This window comes from Sinohyriopsis cumingii, chromosome 15 (genome assembly GCF_028554795.1).
Source record: "Sinohyriopsis cumingii isolate HCF-2022 chromosome 15, ASM2855479v2, whole genome shotgun sequence".
Lineage (NCBI taxonomy): Eukaryota > Metazoa > Mollusca > Bivalvia > Unionida > Unionidae > Sinohyriopsis > Sinohyriopsis cumingii.
The window spans coordinates 61,928,283-61,950,071 of NC_142975.1; the positions used below are offsets into that span (position 1 = coordinate 61,928,283).

Sequence of the window (21,789 nt, forward strand, 5' to 3'; positions counted from 1 at the left end):
TTCATTAGACTCGAGTTACCTAACAGGAAATAAACTGCAAGTATATATGGAGAATACACAAATGTGAAAATTCAGAAGTTTGTCGAATCCTTCAAAACAAATAGAGGCAGTGACAATTCTTGATCAGGGGTAAGAAATTTCGAAGGTAAGATTATTCGTTGTAAAATACGTCTGATAGTATTTTGACTGTTCAACAAGTTGGAGAAAAAAATAAATGACGCTTTGTTTAATATATTCTGAAAGCCATTTATTTTGTAGATAAAACCATTTAGCGACAATTCATCATTTCTAGACTTTCATCACTTTTTTTAGGTCATAGAGATCAAATAGTCTTTAATCTGGTTTGATTTAACATTAAAAGTAATTTCTAAGTATCCATTATTATACTGGTTTCTCTTGGTTGATGAGAGGGTAACACTGATATGTTAAATTATATAATTTACCACATTTGATCTAAGCAAATAAAGACAACAATGAATCCAGTTTGATAAAAACCGGTCAAATGAATCTTATTACAACATGCCTGAAATTCGTGAAGCTTTAGGAAGTGCTTTGAATATGGTATTGTGTAAGCTAAATTGAACTAGATATTCTGTCGGTTCCTTGTTCAGAATCTGATTTGAGCGCAGGCAAAACCTAAATTAAATTATTCAAAGCACTAAAGCTTTTTAGCGTTATAGAGAATAACACTAAGCCATTTGCATCGACTTCAAGCACTTTATTTAATCTACATAGATGATGTCAAAGGTCTATTTCCTGCTGGGCATATGGCTGTTTACCATACCGCTGAGTCATGCATTACCGGACACACGAGCCGATAATGTAGACGGTCTCGATGAAACCCTTGAGCAGCTGATAGCGAAAGTCTCGGCTGCTGAAAGGGAGAGGGGACTTATGAGGGAAATGGCAGAAAACGTTTGTATTTAATAACTTCAATGTTAACGAATATTCATTTTTTTTTCATACAGATACACAGAAAACTGGCCATGACGACAAAACTAATTAAGCCGTTTTATCGAGGCAACCGGTGAGGCCATCCGCCTATGCTGATGTTTATATGTATGTATGTATTGTATGCGTGCATCCGTGTATATGTGTATACAACTCATTCGCTGAATTGCCGTCTAGTTATCACCAGTTTCTCTATGAACGTGGTTATCCACAGAGCAATTTTTCAGTAAATAATCAATACTATATATATATATATATATATATATATATATATATATATATATATATATATATATATAAAGGACATTATACGCTATGATATAAATTTTAAGTCATATTCTGGTCGATTTTTGTGCACATGTTATCTAGATAAATTATATAAGCGGGTAGTAACTCCGTTGTCACATATAAATGTGGTATAAATAATACAAATATACGATAATTCGAATGAATATAATTCAAGAAGACAGTAAAAAACATTTAGCAATTAAAACCTCTGAAATGTATTCAAATATTTGCATATTGTAGTTTTTAGATACATATTTTCCCTCCTTTTGAATAAAGTAAAAATGACGAAAACAACAACATGAATTGAATACAAACAAATCAGAGCAATTACTAAAGACAACATATTTTATTCATTAATAGCTGACACTAAATGATTTGGACGAATGTGTGTAAGGATTGAGTGGGTCATAATGTAATGTGCAAATCTTTTAAATATGACTCAGACATATGTATGCTATCGTTGTCAATATTTTAAAAATGAATTTATACCGCACATTGCGTCTTTCGATTAGAACAGGGTACTTTTAATGTTCTGTTTTTGTCGAAGTTAATATCATTTACATGAATGTCGATGGTATGCAGAAGGGTTGCGATCGTGGGCAGATCTTTTTAAAATACAGTAAAGCTGGAGAGTGAAAGTGCATAAAAGTTATTGTCGTAAGGAAAAGAAGAAATTTGTTCAATTGCAAAAAAGTTGTGTTATATGAAAGAGCGTTGTAGAGAGTTGAATGCTTAAATTATTTTTAAAGAATCAAATATAAGCTTGTAGTTTCTGGTTTAAAATTAGTAAATGTTTCAAATTATAATTTACAACAAATAAAGTGAACTTTTATACGGAATTATTTCTTGTTACGGTCGTGAATCTTTTAATTCCTGAATGATGAATAAATTAAAATTAATTTTTCTAAGGTCACCATGTGCTGTGAATTTCATTGCTCGTCATGAATTTTGTAGCATTTGATAGCATGGTAAAGTATTGGCTCCAAAATCAAGTTTCAAACTTTGTTTCATCATGTACGACTTTGCAAATAATTGTAACTTTCTAGAATAAATGGACGTTAACGCTTCTTGGCTTATTGAGGCAGAGAGTTAAGAATGTTAAATAAAGTGGAATCTGAAGGGGGGTGGTCGTTGGAATACTTGTTAAATGGCAGCCTTACAATATCTTGATAATCAAAATTACTTGAAGCAGTGTTTGAATATGAAGCAATGATTAACTCAGGAGCAGCCAAAGGTCTTTTCAAACTCATTGATAGTTGAAAGTGGTCGTTGTGGTAGTGCTATAATTGCGAAAACATTTGAGTGTTTTTTAGTTTGAGAAAATTAAATTGAATTTGAATAGAAATTGCATACCATTTTATTTGTATTTGGCGAAAATGAAATTGAAATTGAGTAGACACTGAGTGTCCTTTTAATAGCATGTGTGAAATATATAACACTTCGAATATCAATTTTTGCTGACGACCAAGAAAACATTAACATCTTGCCAGTGAAAACTTTGATGATATATCTAAAGATCGATCCATCTGATCTAACGTTTCACTAACAAAATTTGACTATTTTAAAATTAGTAGGATATTGTAGATAACATCGAACTGGAAACATTCTTTCTCACGACGGCTTTGATGTAATTTTGTTTCTCGTTTTTTAGGAGTGTGAAAAGTAAAGAATACACATGCGGTTTCATAATGTTTCTCAATTTTTATTAGCCGGGAAAAGGCATCCGCGAGAACGAAAACAGAAGAGAAACTGTTCAAAAGATTGGGGACGGTGAAATAACCAGAGTGGACTTGTCTGATGAGAAAGGACAGATTAAAGAGCAACGCTACCGAGACTCTGATAACGTTTGTGGCCAAAATCTATAATGCCCATTTTTATTTATATTTAAGTTTGATTCATAGCACTGTAAATCGAAGTTGCTATCATGTTAACTTACACGATGAGACAGTTCAGCATTCCTTTGAAATATATATAGCAATGTACATTATTATTATTATCCATTTTTCTGATAGTATTCTGTTGGTTTCCATGCTCATAACTCGTAATGGATAATTAGATCAGAAAACATAAAGTTCAAAGTAGTAATAAAGACAAGCTTTCAGCAATTAAGTTAATAATATTATATATCCACTTTTATCGAGATGCACGTTCTGTCTTCGTTTGCACTATTTGCAAAAGTTACGCAGCGTTCGTCGTCGTAAGTAATTGATGTGCATTTGCTGATATTACTGGACGCAAATGAGAAACATTAACCTGAATTGTCTTTCCAACGTTGAGCTGTACCATTTTGTTCTGGTTACAAAACGTATTGGTTATCAACGGTCAAATAATTTGTACTCAGGGTTCTTGGTATGTCATAAAGTGTACTCTGTGTTACGTTTCTTATATGTATATTCATTTTACAATGACAAACTAACAATGAAAGGATATTATAAATGAAAATAGCTTCAGGAAGAAACTAAAAACATGTATTTCTGTAAAACAGATGAAATTATGTTAAAATACAGAAATACTAATATTCAGATTGTCATTCTTGTCAGGAAGACAATACTAAACGAAAATGTATGCAGAATAATCTAGCAATGCTAATTTTTCTTCGTTTGATTTTGTCCTTATTATTTAGAGAAATGAATTGATTGTGATGAAGCCAGGAAGCCAGGAACCCAAGCTGAGCAAGGCTTACTTCATGACATGGACGACAATCAATATTCATATGAGTGCGAGAACAAGGGAAACAGAGTGAGCATTTCTCTGCTTTGCTTTTAACGATTCATATTTCAGTATTTAAATTTTTCTTTGGTTACTACGATTTAAAGCAATTTGGAATGTTTTGGTTCATACCTGTATGAGCATGTTTATTTTATGCACGTATTGGTTTTACTTTTTTTTATAACCATAGTAATTTCAATTGTTTCTATCAACAAGATAACCCAATGAGAAAATTTCCATATACTTAAAGGAAGAAGATGATATATATATATATATATATATATATATATATATATATATATATATATATATATATATATATATATATATAATCGATTCGAAACTCGAGAGGCATATAATGAGTGGATCAGAATAGTTTCACGTTTAAGAACGATATATGCCAGGTTACATAAGTAACATGCATATTTGGTATATTTGAGCGTTTGTCGTATCTATGCACTTAGAGTTATATATATATATATATATATATATATATATATATATATATATATATATATATATATATATATATATATATATATATACATATATGATCATTCATTTACCATCTCTCCTCTCTATGTCTCTCTGTCTCTGTCTGTCTCTATGTCTCTGTCTGTCTGTCTGTCTCTCTCTCTCTCTCTCTCTCTCTCTCTCTCTCTCTCTATATATATATATATATATATATATATATATATATATATATATATATATATATATATATCCAATGGAAAATGTGCTACACTAAAAAATCAATATTTTGGAAACTGAAGAATAGATACGAGATTATAAGCACATATTTTCTTGTCGCAGCATACCATGGATTCTAGAAATTAGGTGACATGCAGTGTTTTTAATAACCACTTTAACACAAAAAAGAAATACATTTGAAGTTAAATCAAAGACTTATATTTGGATTTGTGACTGTGTTCAGTGACCAACTTCAAAACGTAAAGACTTTATGGGTGGTTATTCTTTTTATGTTTTGAATAATTTTTCGTTCAGTAGTCTAAATATTAAATTTCACTGAACTTCTACCTCAGTTCTTGTGGAAGCAATATCTATAAATTTCACGGCAAATGTTAAAACTATCAGATTGTTGACTGGATAGCTATCAGGAAATTTAATGTGATACTGTGGTTATATTCATCGGATTATACACTGGCACGTACATCTTATATTGTCGACTGGTAGTAATACCATCTCACATTGATGATGGTGTTTAGCACATAATGAACGATATCACGAAGAATATATATTTCAAACGTTTGCAACAATATTACTTTTACAGAAAATTTCACTAGTTAAAGACGTACAGAAGGGTATTTTCATAGTTTCAATCATATATGTCATCCACCCATCTCACCGCATTAAAGGGTATTTAAACCTATATCTTAAACAATTATCACAATTCAGCGTCTATGCATGTTTTAAAAATAAAATAAAGAATCTTGACCCATCTGATTTTCAACAGATTAATTTGAGGATTTGTGACAAGTCGGACACACAATCTATGTACCATTCACTATGAAAATAATACATACAAATCAGCATACGAATATAAGTCATAATATTTTACTAGTACCAAATCAAAACATTAGCATTCACATTTCTTGGGTATTGTTCCCATCTAAATTGTGAGAGCGACGTACTGAAATGTGCTATGAAAGCCCGTTTGAGAAAATTATTAAAAGGATCAAACATGTTAAAACAATTTACCGGGGATGGATTCCCATACTGAACATGCCGGCCGAATTGAAATTTGAAATAGTCTTACTTAACGGCTGACGGGGGCATTATACATGTTTAAAATGGTACCATAACCCATATAATGCTAAACGACAACACATTGCCATTAAGAAAGGTAACTCTACAAATGCAGCCATATTTTCTTTGTACTCTTTCTTCTTTTTTATCAATCAGATCACATAAAATATAAACATTGACGAGCGACACGCATGCTTTTGTCGTACGGGTTGAAAAGCAAATTTTCTTCCATTCTTACTGCACAGAAGGCCCGGGAGCAATGACACTAAACGTGTCAACTTATTATTTTCCTCCTTTGGTATGATTTTGAGATTTTAGAGCCATGAAAATTTTTACCAAATTTAATGAGTTGACGTTGCTGATGACATTATAGATTGTACATATGTTTAAAATGGATGCACGCGAATCATCAAGGGAAACGTTCGAAATGTAGTATATGGTTAGTTGTAATTCTTTAGTATGAACGTATACTCGAAAGGCGGACATTTTAAATTTCACCTTTGAAATCGTCATTATGTTATAGTACGAGCTAAGCATCGACGTACAACCTGTGGACTCAACACGGCAACAACCGTTGGCCTAGGCATGGTAGGAATTGCGACGATGGCGACTATCATAGGCACCTCGCTCGGATTTGTCGTCGGCGCTATATCAATTGTAACCAGAACACGGGCAGTGCTAGTAAAATAATTTTATTCCGATTCAATCAAAAAGTGAGTTCCGTCGAAAGTGAAATTACTACCGCGACCTAGTTCAACACGGTGTTGGTTGAAACGGAAAAGTTAGGACCACTTTTTGCACAGATACGGAAACGGGAACATACAGCGTTCGAGGCAGAACCGAAACAGGCAATTGATTTGCATGCATAAAAATAGAGTAAACGATCTAGCGCGGATCCGTGTTTGTACGTGAGTGCGGGCCATATCCGTGTTTGCACGTTCCGGGTAAAAAAATTTAAGAAATGGGATAAAGAGGGCGCGAACTCGGTCCTGTAACGTCGGACGCAAACACTTATTATAGGGTTGCTACATTTCTGGTAAGGAATGTTGCTTTTTCACACGTTGTGTACAATGTGGTGTAGCTAGTTTCAAATAGTCAAAACCTCTTATCATAGCATACACCACAATGCTAACTATAATTCTCCACCATCCATGTACTTTTCTCTTCATAAGCCTTATCTTGCTTGATCGATTCCATCTTCAATTTGTCTGCTTTATATTTCTTGTATTCTTGCAAACGCTTGTCATTTTGTCTACCAAGTTGTAGTCTACAAGTGTCTTTCGCTTTTGGCGAGGCTAGATCTTCGATTTTGTCTTCTCCACCCCTAATTTAAATTTACAAAATAATGGCATATAAAGACCAATATATTACGAAGTTTACATACTTGTAGCTTTGAAATAAATTTAAATTTGTGTTATCATTATTTTCTATGTAACTTTAACAGGTCGAATAAATGAATACAATGAAATGATCAAAATGCAAAGAAAAAAGTGACTAGGTTTTACAAAACATAGGTACTTTTGTAATCGTTTACCAACAAGTTATATGATAATTATTAACTTAATAAATGGAACATGGAGAATATAGGTCACCCCAATGAATACCAGAACAATTACCAAAACAACCGTACCAACACGCTAGAATCTTAAGACTAATTCAATTTGCAAGGAGGAGAATTGACAGTGCAGTAAAATCTTTACTAGTTTAGATGCCATTATTTTTATCAATTTTAGAGCAATAGCCATCAGACTAAACGTAACTGTAGCATTGATATGTATCTCTGAACTTGAACAAAGGACGTAAAAGCAAGTCTATTTCGGATATGTAAATGTACAATATATCATCCAAACAATATGCCGGTAAAATTGCTGGCAGAATACTGTTTGGAAGATTTTGTACAAGACCACAAAAGTCTCTGTGCATACTGATTCCACATTTATACGACAAAGCACGTGGTTCGTGATACTTGTAGGTTACATCTAGGATAATTGCTATGATAAGCATCAAATTCAGTGCAATCGAAAGCATGATGAAGCATATCGTTTGAAGCTTAAATAGCGAAAAAATAGAATTAGACTATCGTTCATTACTGCATATCCCAACAAGTTCAAATTATGTCACATATCACATACGCTGACCCTGTAGCACATGTTGCAATACTGCCAATGTTTATTCTCCTTTCCATATCCATTTACAGTATATATGGTTATAAAGTAAGAATCTTGACAGTGTTCACGTTATGAATGACAAGCATGTTTTAAACGCCAAAACAATGACCCAGGACACGTTTTGTTTTTGCTTACCCATAACATGTATACACGGTTGTAGGTTAGGGATTTAAACAGTTTCAAGTGATGAGATAGGAACAACCAAAGGGACATAACACAGGGTCTGTATTGGATATATTTCTAATTTCGTCCGCCTATATATGGTGCTGTGTTTGGTTACATAAACAGTTTCAAAGTTATGACCGAGCAGCAAGTACTATTCCCCACGTTTCGGATCTCAACAATTTCCAATTTATGACCCGCTGCAGCATCCCGAGAGGACACATCCCTGGGACAAGATCATAGGATGTAATACAGAAACATTTTAATATGTTCAAGCCTTAGCGTTGACAATAACACAAACACAAATTCAGAACTCTACCTACGGTTATTAACATATTGAGATTTGAAGAAAAAGGAAACCATCCCCATCATTGATCACACTCTTAAACATCGTATAAACTTTTGAAAGTACTGTCCACGTACTACTTTGAGTCATATCTCAAAGTCTGAAGTCTCTATCTACAAAGGTGCAGGAGATAAACCACGTTGCTAATGGACAGGATAATCGATGGTTTGACCGACATGCAGAAAGACATAATCCCCAACTTTTTTCGAAGGGATGCAAGTTATAAAGTTAATTTCCCATTTTTCAGTACTTAGTTTCAATGTTTTGATTGATGTACAAAGTATACCTTGCATGGAGCACCTTGTCCATGGTACTGAAACCACAGCACATAAATTTACATGTATTTCAACTTACAGATATAACTGATAAGTACACAAATCTATATTGACAAGACCCTTATTAATTTTAAATATAAATTATGTTTCTATTACAGCTACAGACTATAGATCTTGCGGTTATAATATCATTTTCCATTTGCAATAATATTATGAGATTCTAACTACCTTAAACGATTTAATTAAGTACAAATCACTCTTTACCCTTAAACTGTAGAAGGAACGACGGTGAAGTATGTACAAGAGGTGAAAGGGACCAGAATAATAGCACATTATAATAAATGCACACTGCTGGCTCATTTAGCATTAATAGTGATATTAAACAGTGGGATAAGATACGGTAAGGCACAAAATGAAAGGTCGAAGCGGTGAAAAATATTAAAACGATATTCTATTATTCCACACTTACTCTCCAATATTCCTCCTTACTAAGTTTTAATCCGCCAATAATGACTCTGCCCTCACCCATCCTCGCCCCTCCATGTATATCATATCAACTTACTTGTAGCAATATTATTCACGTCAACACGTCTAATTCCGTTATATTTGTTTATTATTTATTCTTTTCCGTCTATATCTATTTGACCAGTCATGATCCACAGTCACAGGCGGTTATCCAAATGGCAGAGTTCTTTTTGGATTCAGGTCTTCGTCATTCTAACATTCTAATGCATACATGACGTCATCAGTTTCTACGGTAGCATATGTAGTCATTATATATGCAAATTCACTGTCAGCGAATCATGGAACTCAAAAGCAATTCATTTGTTCTAACCTGAACAGAAACATTTTACTGGTACATTCCCGTTCAACGAATATAATCTAACGTGTTGCACCAGTTGTAAAAACGAAGAGAAAGTAATGTTGTAAACAGCACTTGAGAAAAAGCAGAGTAAATTAAAGAGTTTTCAACCTTTATGTGAGCTTTGTTGATAACTGGAGTCCTGTTTCAACACTGCCGTAGTGGTATAATTCCATTTCATTGTCCTTACTGTCTAGCAGAGCAACAATTGTAATTAAGAGTTCACATATAAAGCAAATATCTGCAGGTGTTTACAAGCATGGCACACAGAGTTTAGTTTTAGTGGCTTGGCTTGAGTGAAAGTCTTTTACTTTAGCATGTCTTACATATCAAATGACTGTATAGTCATCTGATAAAGAAAGCTGCAAAATTGCAAACAACCCGTTTCATCTTAACTATGCGATTAATTTATTTTGAAGAAGGGTCCAAGTGGTTATCAGAGGACATAATTTCAGTGACAAAATATCTCATGTTTTCATTCATTTATGTCTGAACAAAGCAGAAAGTATACTGTCTGATATTGTCACTTATGTCACAATTAGTGAGGATTTTCAAGTCCGATTATCAATGATTTTGAGTCAGCCCTGACACATGCAAGCTCAAATAAGTAATAATCGAAATGGAAATTGGCAATATCAGGTGTTTCTGTTACGAACAGTATTATTCCGGTTACTGTATCTTCCTCCAAACGGCTTCTTTTATTTAATTCGATTTTGTGCACTGAAAACTGCGCTCAGCCAGCATGTTGGTTACTGGATTAGCCAAAGAGTAATTGTAAGCACAGGATATATATATATATATATATATATATATATATATATATATATATATATATATATATATATATATATGAAGAGAGTGAGACATACATACATACATACATACATACAATGAAGCTCCTCAAAACTAAACAGTCGGAATACCGAAATGCTTTCAAGATGGAAATTTTGCACATGGTCCCGAAGTTTCCTACTTTAATAACATCATTTTTTTCTTAAGTAAACTGAAGCCACTCTACTCTGAAAGGCGAAACCCGATGTCGATCGGAAAGTTTAAGTGTACAGTGAAATAAATGCAATAAAACCGTGACTCACTTCCAAACTGGACATGTATTTTAGCTGCTAATCCCTTCAAAGGCTTGTATATATGGTCGATAGAAACCTTGTGTTCATCCGTTAAGTAAGACACAACACTGTCAGACGCTGAGCCAATATATTAACAGTTAGCAAATACTTTAGTCGGTTTATCGGAGAGTAAATCAACCAAAATTATCCCAAAGGCACGAGAGGTGCAAATAATATTCCACATAAGTTCCAAAATAGGCCTACTGTTTCAAGTTATATTGATATCGAATGAGAAATAACTTCTGTTGAAAGATAAAATGCTGGTCAATTTGGATGTAAGACCACTTCATTCATAGGTGCAGATCCTACAGCTTGATGGATAAAGACTCATTTTGTGGTCTCGTGTACGACAAACTAAATATGGAAAAAATTATGGCAATTACAACATGTTTGTTTGCAAAAATGTATGGAGAAAAGCATGTCCGGTCGATGGCTTGAAGGGAACAAAGAATTGAAATATATATGTAAAAATAAAAGTTTCTAGAATATGGGTGGAGAACCACCGAATTTTCGGCTTTGGCGTTTATTATTTTTCTTGTATAGAAAGTACTGAATCCCAGACAGCATTATTTTAAAGTTTGACAATGTACCGTTTAATGTTGGCTTGTCCCAAAAACAATGATGTGTCGCCTCAATATTTCAGACACTTGAGTGACTATTTACTTTTCACTGGGCTGAAGGAGAGGTGGGAATACAAAAATGTAATCATAAAGAAGTACAAAAACATCGGTTTCAGATAATTATCGTCCGATATATTAGGCATACAATTATATGTTTAAATTAACAGACATAACTGATCAAAATTCTATCTGACGAACATTAGAACTTTAAAAGTATTATGTACAACAGTATAATTCTAAATAGTAATTATTTATGATTTTGTTATTAATTTTAATTCATTTACTTCCAATGCAGCATGAACATAAGCCAGATAAAATTAATAAGGATGTCATTATATACTAAATGCATTAACATCTTATGGAGACAATATTCTTGTACATGAATAAGTTATCAAGCATCTTAAAATTTATTGTTATAATTTAATGATATAAAACACAAATATAAGTATTTTCTAATGCACTATAATTGATGCAACTTTGATTTTACGTTTTTAAGAATAATAAAAATCATGTTCAATGAACATATCACTTAAGCTGAAATATATTTCTTTGCCAAATACTGCATGTTTCTCGGAGGTTAAAAGGACGTCATGTCGCGTGATTTGGTAGGCGGAATGATATATCATCTCGCGTAAGGTCATCCTCGGGGATCAATAACCTATTAGTGTTGCTGTGACGTTAAGCACAAAATCAAACCAAATCAAACAAGTGTGCTTCCTGTATTAAATGGGTAATCAGTGTGCACAGAAGTGGTGTAATATTGTAAAACAAATTCTTCCCAATAATATTCTGCCTGTAATTTGTACCGAAACCAGCCTATTGATTGGATGATATTGTTTACATTTACACCTCGGAAGTAGAAGGAATTTTGTTATACTTTGTTGAAGGTCATATATACTAATCAAGGCTACATTTATTTTTCGTGTGAAACTGATGGAAACTGATAAAGATTTAATACACTGACAACTGAGTAAGTGTAAAGTTTCCATGGTTGTGGTACCCTTTGTTTATTTTGTAAGGTTTCTGGTAATCATTGTTGTGACATATATGCTCCGTGTTCCATTTTCCAGCTTGATAATTAGCATATACTTTTACACCAGCGTTACAATACCTACAGGTTTTGTAAAACCTTGTCACTCTTTTCTCTTATTTTCGCTTTGAATGTTCTCATTGTATCCATTTATTCAACCTTTAGAATTTATATACACATAATGTTAACATAAACTTGCTTTTGTTTCAAGGCTTCTTCTACGTACATTTCATTTTACATTTGCTTTTATGTCATTATTTTGTAACTTTGAATGGGAATGGGGAAGACAAAATCATAGATGTAACCTCACCATATATGAAATTTCATTGAAGAACGAAACTTGCTAAACAAATTACAAGATAGCTAAAGCAGTAACTTGAAAATAAAAATGATCGAATAAGATAAACCTTATGAATAGAAATCTATATGGGTGGAGGAGCAATTATAGTTTTCATTGTGGAATATTTTGACTCTTTGAAACTAGCTCACCATTTTGTATTCATGGCATGAATAAAGTAAAATCCCACCAGAAATGGAGTAGTCATTTACTAGGCGACTGAGACTGTGGTTAGCGATCTGGGACCATGCCTTCGTTGCCCCATAGCTCTAAACATTTTTCCAGGGCATGCAAACAAGGATCCTTCACACGCAGGTACCAACACAGTACCGAGCAAGACTGTTGACTCCGGTTTTACCTCATGCAAATCAATTACTTGTTTTGGTTCTGATTCAAACGTGCTAACGTCTGGTTCTGTATCTGTGCATTAAGTGGTCTGAAAGTTTTTCCATTTCCATCAATACCATCATACGCGACCGTGGTAAAATTTTTATTTTCGATGGCCACCAAGTATCATTTTCTAACTGTATTGAAACTGCTTTGGGCGTCCGTGGGAATTTGTGAATTAACACGTACTTGTTGATGTAACCGTAACGAAAGTTGTTTTACCTGCCCATCCTGTAGCCGGTTAAAATTAATATAGCCGGAAGGTAAAGCCCAGCGGCGTCCCTATGATAGTCGCTGTCGTAGCAACTCACGTTATAAATAGGGCAATGGTACATGGCGAGTACGCGTCATTTCTTAAAAATCTTATTCGTATTTCAAACACCGGATCATTTATCGAGTTTCTACAAGGAACTGTAAACAACAACATTGAACAGAATACAGTATGCGTCATCGCCTTCCATCTTCGTTATTTCGTCGGGACTCGAACTTGAATTCATTTGAACATTTTATTATTAGGACTTCTAAAAGTTTATTCGTGGATTATTCTTGGATTTGATTCTTAAAACCGTAAGTTCTTATGTTTTCATTATTACAGTATTTCTCCAGGAAAATAAATTATTTGTTACATTTTTCAAAGCTTGTTGTTTTCACTCTCTCTTGTGTTACTTTTTATTCGAGCCTAAACACGTAACATAGGATATATTCTTGTAGACTGAAACCAAATGAAGTGTAACTAGGAATGAAGTATCAGTTAGCTTCGGCACAGATTTCAATTTGGTAAGGAAATTAAAAGTATTTTTGATATATGAAGGTAGCGATTGCATCCGTGGTTGTAAAATATGATCAATATATTGCGATACATTATTTGTAATTGAGTTACATGTAGAAATAATTGGTCTACCTGGATATCCTAAAGGTAATGCATTATTAACCGTTGTATGTATTTTGGCTAAAATATAAAACTGAAGTGTGCGTATTTTATTTGGGAAGATATCTAGTTCATCATATATGGAACAACTGTGTATGGAGATTTGATTAATACATTTGCTTTTTTTCTCTTTAGTTTCTTCAGAAGAATTAAAGGAAAGTTTTGTATGATATTTTTCATCATTTAATTGTCTTTCTACTTCTTTAATATAATCCTCCTTATTCATTATTACTATGGTGCTAGACTTAACACCTGTTTAATAATAATAATTTCGTCTTGTGATAAGGTACGTAAAGAATTTTGGTTCTTCTTTAAATATGTTTGCAAAATGTTTTCTTTTAGGACTGCTATTTAAAATTTATTGTTTATTTGCTTCAACATAAAAATCGAGATCAATATCTCGTCCACGAGGAGGTGCAAACGATGATTCTTATTTATTTAAAAAGGGTCTATTTTGTAGATGAAAATTACTTTCATATTGTGAATATGTACATGATTGTGAGAAAAAATCTTTTAATTTTAATGATCTTGTGTATTTGTAAAATACTTCTGCTAACTTAATTTTATCATGGACTTTTATTCTCGGACAATATGATAACCCCTTACCCAGAAGAATGTCATCACTCTTAGTTAGAATTCGCTTAGAGAGGTTTAACACGGTTTCTTTTCCTCCTTTGATTTTCTGTTGTCTTTTCTTTTCTTTACTTCATCTGTTTTTGCTTTATGTTCTAATAAATCTCCTAATCTTTATTCTGTTTGTGCTCTCTGCAACAGGTCCTTGAAGGTTTCCATTAGTCTTTGTATTGTTGCTGCTTTCGTTATGTTGGATTCCTGTGTAATCTTCTTCGCCCCATTTTTTGCTGCATCATCATAGGTTGCCTTTTGTGTGCCTGGGGCTATTAAGTGTTTCGCTTGATCATTTTTGGAATTGTTTTGAATGGGTCTATTATTTTTCTGTGATTTGGTTGATCGGTAATTTTTGCTATTGGCGATGTTTTGTCCATTTCATTTTCATTTCTTGTTGTGTTTTTTTTTAATTCTGTGTGTGATTTTTAGTTACTGTTCGTTTTTTTTGTGACACTGATGAAGCTAATTTTCTCTGCTGATTTATTCTGTTGTTGATTATCTCATTATCCCTAGTAATTTTCGATGCTGATTTTTCTCGTTGTCCTGGAAAATTGTTTTTCTCTCTGTGTAAATTCTGTACATTTTTAAGTTTACTTGATAATAGTTCTTATATTTAGATTCCGTTTTTTTACTGTTCTTTTATTAATGAAAATACTTTTTTCAATAGTAATAATACGAAAGAAACTTTTAATATGCGTTGTGATACTAATTGAGCAACATCAAATGTTATTTATTTGATCACATGCAACAACTGTGGCATTCAATATATTGGACAAACCAGTAAACAAATATCTAAATGCATGAACCAACATAAATCAGACATACAAAATTGATATCGAACAATCAGTCTCATCTCATATTGCCGCATATTTTAACAAGAGTTCCCATGCACTGCAAGATTTCTCCTTTCAACCCATTGTTATAGCTGATTCTGAGATGGAACGTCTGTTAAAGGAAACCTATTGGATTTACCGTCTTAATACGGTATATCCAAAAGGTCTAAATTCCCAAACACTATTCGACATTCATCAATAGTTTTTAATTATGTTCCCTTTTTACAATTAGTTAAGAATATTTTTATATTATTATAATTTACAGAATAACTTACTTAGTGAAAGTATAAACTAATATCGTAAAAATAAGTTAACTAATTCTTTAGAAATGAAAGTGCATTTTTTAATTAATTCTCAACAAATTATGATTAATTATTTATTTTAAAAAATGCTTGATTATAATTATTATGCACACCATAATTTTTTATATTAATTGAGTTCTGATGAAATATTGAACAGTTGTCAATAATATATAAAGATATAATATATTATTATATTTTATGTTGATTTTTTTTTAATTTTCAGATTTATGTATTTGATTTTATTATATCTTTTTTTAAATGCGCATGATACATAATAAAAATAAATATAATATTAATAAAACTATATATATATATATATATATATATATATATATATATATATATATATATATATATATATATATATATATATATATATATATACATATATAGGCCCAATCAGCAATCGGCCAATCATGACACTTGTCGTGAATTTTCCTGGATATTGCTTCCACAAAAATAGAGAGAAGTTCACTGTCATTTAACACTTATATTACTGATCAAAAATTTAATCAAAACACAAAAACAATAGCCAGTCATAAAACAGGCTTTATATTTTGAATTTCGTATACTGGACGTCGTCCAAATTCAAATTAGAAAACTGGCTATAATTAGATCTGGCTATAATTGATTTCTTTGTCGTGTTACAGTGGGTATTAAAACAGCACATTATTTTATTTCTAGAATCCATGGTATGCTGCGTCATCAAAATATAGTTTATACACGTATCTAGCCTTCAGTTTCGAAGATTTTAATAATACTTTGAGATTTTAAGTCTAAAAGTGTTTCCACCAAGGCATACATATATATATATATATATATATATATATATATATATATATATATATATATATATCAAGAGATAGATTGTAAATGGATGTTTGTGTGCCTCAATTATTTCGAATTGGCGAACCAGATATATGAATTCAGAAGGATGGCTTTTATCTGCATATATATTATTTCCTCCGTCAAATGAATTGTTTATTTTTCGTTAGTTTATTCTGTTGATAGAGATAAATGAAGCCACTATGATTCTAAAATTATAAAACCAAATACGTCAATAAAATAAACATTTAAAAAACAGTTGAAATATGGACATGCTCAGAAAGAATCGTTAGGCAAAATTTAGTTGCAAGTAACGCATATTTGTGCGCATGAACTCCACGATCCAGCCATACAGCAGTATTTCATGCATCCTCTTGCTCCCAACAGGAACTGCAATTTTTTTTTCGCCAACGTCAGCTATATAAATAAAAAAGCATATAATAAGGTAGATTTCTATGGTGGAGGGAAATATCGTACTTGATCAGCTCTGTTGCTTTTTTAAACTATTGATTTATATGTTACGTTTAACAAAATGTGTTGCTTTTTCTGTTACTTAGTTTAAGAACAAAGAGTCGTAACACTAAAAGAAGAATATTTTACCCTAACCTGGAGTCAAGTGGTCAATTCTGCTCAACGACACATTTTGGCAGACAGAGCTTCCGAATTCCTTTATCAGGATCATCTTGTCTTTGATCTTGTGCGTTATTTGATACACATACTCTGTCTTCAATATAAACAAAACAGGCTGAATAATATGAACAAAAATCACAGAGACAATGTCCGACATTGTTATTAGAAAATTGCATTAAAAGCCTATTGTTTATAACGTTTTTAAATACATTTTCAAATATAATTCAGTTGATGACGTTGCACTTTGGAACTTAATTTTTATAAAAATGTATCAATTCCATCTTATTTGTAGTATACATATATGTGTGAAACGCAGGAACTACCAAAAATGCCTAATATGAGCCGGCATATAGCTGGATCGATCGGCACATGGATAGTCAGAAATACTTTCGCACATACATTGAATACAAGCATGTATACAAAGATGTATACTAACCTATCAAGGAATAACAGACCTACAGACGTAAATAAGACACCCTATGTTGTAAATGTATTGACAATTTTCTGTCAGTCCTTGTCGAACTTGAAAATTAGGGGAATCATATCCGTAGTCTTTGTTTCATTTACATTTGTTTCAGTCACTGAAACATTTACTGCTTAAAATCATATACATATTTCTGGTTGTTAAAATTAAATTGAACCTCCTTTACATGGAAGTACATAATGAATTTGATTAAAAAAATGCAATATGAATAATTAAAATAAAAAACTTAGTCAAGTTCACTCTGTTCCCCGTATTCTCGCACTCGTATGCATACTGCTGATTGTCCAGGTCAAAAATAAAGCATTCCTCACGTTTGGTTCCTGGTTTCATCACAATCAGTTCATTTCTCTGAATGAGAGAACGAAATACATTAATAATTGTGAATAAGTATCATTGCATGCATACTTTCCATAAATTAACTTTTTGAAAATTTGAATATCAGTATGTTCGTGTTTCAAAATAAGTTTATTTATTTTACATAAATTGATATTTTTTCTTTCTAAAATTACTGTAAGATAAATGAGTATACATGTACGATACGTAGCTGTAATTACACCTTATAACCTTTACTGACTGTAACCATAAGCACAGCTCAATGTTAATTTCAGTCAGCGCATATCAGCCAATACACGGCAATCACTTACCAAGACGAACGCAACCTAACTTTGATAAAGTATACGAAGACAGAACATAAATTTTCTTATACATGAATCAAAATTATTATTGAATTAATTAATTAATAAAAGCTGTTCTTTGTTTCTCTATTAACCTTGGTGTTTTTTTCCGCTTAACGGTCCAACATATATATATATATATATATATATATATATATATATATATATATATATATATATATATATATATATATAATGTGTCTGCTAAACAACACAATGACATCGAACATACAATTACAAAAAATTTATATTAATAATTTACCTTGCTGTATGTTCGAAGTTAAGCCTGATTTACTAATCGTATAAATTAACGCGTTAAATACTTATTTACAAATAGTATAAATTAGCATGTTATTAACTACGCTTAATATCAATATAAAAAAAACTTAACTATAAACAAAAATGAGAATTGGTGATTTGAAAACAAACGTTATCACAGTCTCGGTAGTGCTGTTCTAAAATCTGTCCTTTCTCATCGGTTAGGTCTTCTCTGATGATGCTACCGTCCCCAACCTTTTCCTTTGTGTCTTCGTTGTCAGAGATGCTTTTTAGCGTCTGATACATAATTAAGAAATATTTTTATACAAAAACTCCCTTTGTATTCTTCTCTACTTTACCTAAGAAACAGACATTGCTATGAACTGATTCATTATTGTGAAATCCAAATTTTTAAACATGTAATGCAATGAAAAACGTTCCGTACAATATTTCAGTCTATTTATTTTAATTCATAATTTGAAATATTTTGTGTGACCTGCTACTAAATAGTATGTGTTGTCTCTAGTAATTGCACGGACTTGTTGTCATTGATGTCATGCTGTAAATCTATTTGTGTCTATCTTATGTATTATGTATAAAGGGAGAAATGATGTATTATTTATATACAAAACAAGCTAATATGCAAAACATGTAAATACATTGAATGAATATTTTTAATTGTAAAATATTTTAATTTCTGTATACCTGAACTGAATGCATTAGGATTGCCATGCATTTGGTTAGTTTGTACTACAATTACATGCGATAATCGCTTACTATCTTTTCCTATCACTTATCTAAGTAAGAATCCTCACGTTAAAATTTTCATCGCATCCTTTTGTATCCTTTCCGCAGTGTTATTTATATTGTCTGGATAATACACTTATATATTTGACTGCGGATAACCATATTCATACAGAAAGTGAAAATAGCTAGGTAATTTAGTCTGTGAGCCAATCATATATATATATATATATATATATATATATATATATATATATATATATATATATATATATATATATATATATATATATGGTTCATTTATATTTGATTTAAGTTCTGTTTGATTTGATTTGATTGTTTGTTTGTGGGTTTTTGAATCTTTTTATTTTCTTTATATGTCAATGTAATGTTGTTTTCTTTACTAGGGATTTAATATTTTCCAGAAAATTCAGTTTGACCTGAGTTTTCCTTAGATACCTAAAAACAGAAACAATTGTTTCTGTTTTAGGCAGGGCCCCGAGTGGCCGAGTGGTCTAAAGCGCTCTCCGTTACGGATTACTGCTATCTCAACTCTGTCTGAGTGGGTTAGAGTCTCGGATTTGGCTAATATGGGTATATGAGAAAGCTTGCCAGTAGCTTCTCGTGGGTCGGTGGTTCTTTCCAGGGTTTTCCCAGGTTCTTCCTCCATTAATACTGGCCGCCATGTAGTATAGCCTATCGTGTGCTGAAAAATGGCGTTAAACCTTACAACAACAAAAACAACTGTTTTAGGCTCAGATCCTGGCCTTGATTGAGGGTCAAGTAAAAAATTCTTTTTCTATGAATAAAATGATTGGTTCATATCAAGGACATACAGGAGCTATGTGACTTTTACATGTAAATACGATCAATCATCCTCCATTTCGCAATATATTTGGCAATTAGGCATTTCCGAAATTGCAAAATACTTAGTATCAATAGTGATGTTGAGAGAGAGAGAGAGAGAGAGAGAGAGAGAGAGAGAGAGAGAGAGAGATCAGAGTCCAGGGCTTTTAAACACGCGATGTCAAGTTGTTTTCTTCTGTTGTGACCAGAAATGAACCTTTGAGTTTTTTAGTTATTAGTTAATTTTTCTCCAAATTATTTGGACACTACAAGATTAATTAGTTTCTCTGGAAATATTATTGTATTCATACAGAATTCTTGAACAAGGACATTTATGGAAACTTCTGCTTGGGTTTCCAAGACCGGAGGATAAATCATTGTGTTTGTAAATGGAACTGTTGACGTCAACACAGTACAGGCTACATCATACGTCATTGCCTTCAATCTTGGATTCTTCGTCGGGACTCAAACTTGAAATCGTTAGAACATTTCAATATTAGGACTGCAAAAACTTTATTCGTGGATTATTTCTGTATTAATTTTGGATTTGATTCTGGAAACCGTAAGTTCTGTTTTTTATTATTTTTGCAGTCTTTTATCAGGGAAATAAATTATATGGTATATATTTCAAAGCTTGTTGTTTTCACTCTTTTCTTGTGTTCCTGTTTATTCGAGCCTAAACACGTAACATAGGAATATATATATATATATATATATATATATATATATATATATATATATATATATATATATATATATATATATATATATATATATATATATATATATATATATATATATATATATATATATATATATATATATATTAATTAACATATTGATGTAAATACATACATATATACATAATCACGGACACACAGACTTACAGGTTGTCTAGATATACATTGAGACCCTATTACTGTATTTTTCGTCATGACCAGTTATTTGTATATGATTATGAAAAGGGTAACTATTTGTTACATTTATGAAATTGCTAAATACATACGTTTCCTGGCATGTCCATATCCATCACAAGTCCTCTTTCCCTTTCCAAGCTCGAGACTGCTGTCAACAGCTGTTCAAGAGTCCTGTCTAGACTTTCTTCAGCATTTGCTTTTGTGGCCGGCAATTCAAGGCTTGTCGGTATGGTAAACAAGCAGGTGCCTAGCAGGAATAATGGGAGCGTTGCTAGCATCTGTGTAGAGTAAATAAAGTGTTTATATTCGATCAGAATAGGTTAGTGTGGTTCTGAATGTTGCTGAAAATCTTTAGTGTTGGGAATATTTTACAGCTGGAGTTGCCTGCGCTTAAGTAATGTTCCTTCATTAACCTCGTCCATAAAGAACGAATCGAACATCTAGTACACTTCAGCATGCATACATCAGCCTTCATATTACTCTCTGAAAGTTCAAGTTTTTCAAGCCTATTGTAATCACAGGGGCTCGTATCGTTGCTTACAATCGACCGGTCATACATGTACTATATAATAAATACATGGAAGGACACTTCTCTCCTTTCTCGCGCGGCCCATTTAAGAATAAACGCTGTTATTTCAAGCCATATTTCGCGTAACGTAACAAATTTGGTACCGATATTTAGCTCAGGCATTCGA

The 21,789-nt window shown here is 32.2% G+C and overlaps 2 protein-coding genes across 3 annotated transcripts in view; one reads left to right on the forward strand and one right to left on the reverse strand.

Annotated features, from left to right (window-relative positions):
* On the forward strand, nucleotides 1-20,809 carry LOC149781925 (uncharacterized). 2 transcript variants are annotated; one of them, XM_089936128.1, is made up of 5 exons: nucleotides 1-145; nucleotides 736-915; nucleotides 2,949-3,083; nucleotides 3,863-3,978; nucleotides 20,491-20,809. In XM_089936128.1, exons 2-5 carry the CDS (start codon nucleotides 736-738, stop codon nucleotides 20,564-20,566), a joined length of 507 nt encoding a protein of 168 aa, XP_089792254.1. In that variant the 5' UTR covers nucleotides 1-145; the 3' UTR covers nucleotides 20,567-20,809. The 2 variants fall into 2 exon arrangements, with proteins under 2 accessions (XP_089792254.1, XP_089792255.1); XM_089936129.1 differs by having other exon boundaries at nucleotides 24-129.
* The window catches only part of LOC149781926 (uncharacterized), a 17,189-nt gene continuing 11,327 nt past the window's right edge, over nucleotides 15,928-21,789 (reverse strand). The window contains exons 2-6 of the mRNA XM_089936127.1: nucleotides 21,184-21,372; nucleotides 18,759-18,884; nucleotides 17,896-18,003; nucleotides 17,148-17,265; nucleotides 15,928-16,958 (exon numbers count right to left, since the gene is read on the reverse strand). Coding sequence (XP_089792253.1) covers nucleotides 16,831-16,958; nucleotides 17,148-17,265; nucleotides 17,896-18,003; nucleotides 18,759-18,884; nucleotides 21,184-21,372 — 669 coding nt within the window. The 3' untranslated portion in view covers nucleotides 15,928-16,830. The remainder of the gene's footprint in view (nucleotides 16,959-17,147; nucleotides 17,266-17,895; nucleotides 18,004-18,758; nucleotides 18,885-21,183; nucleotides 21,373-21,789) is intronic.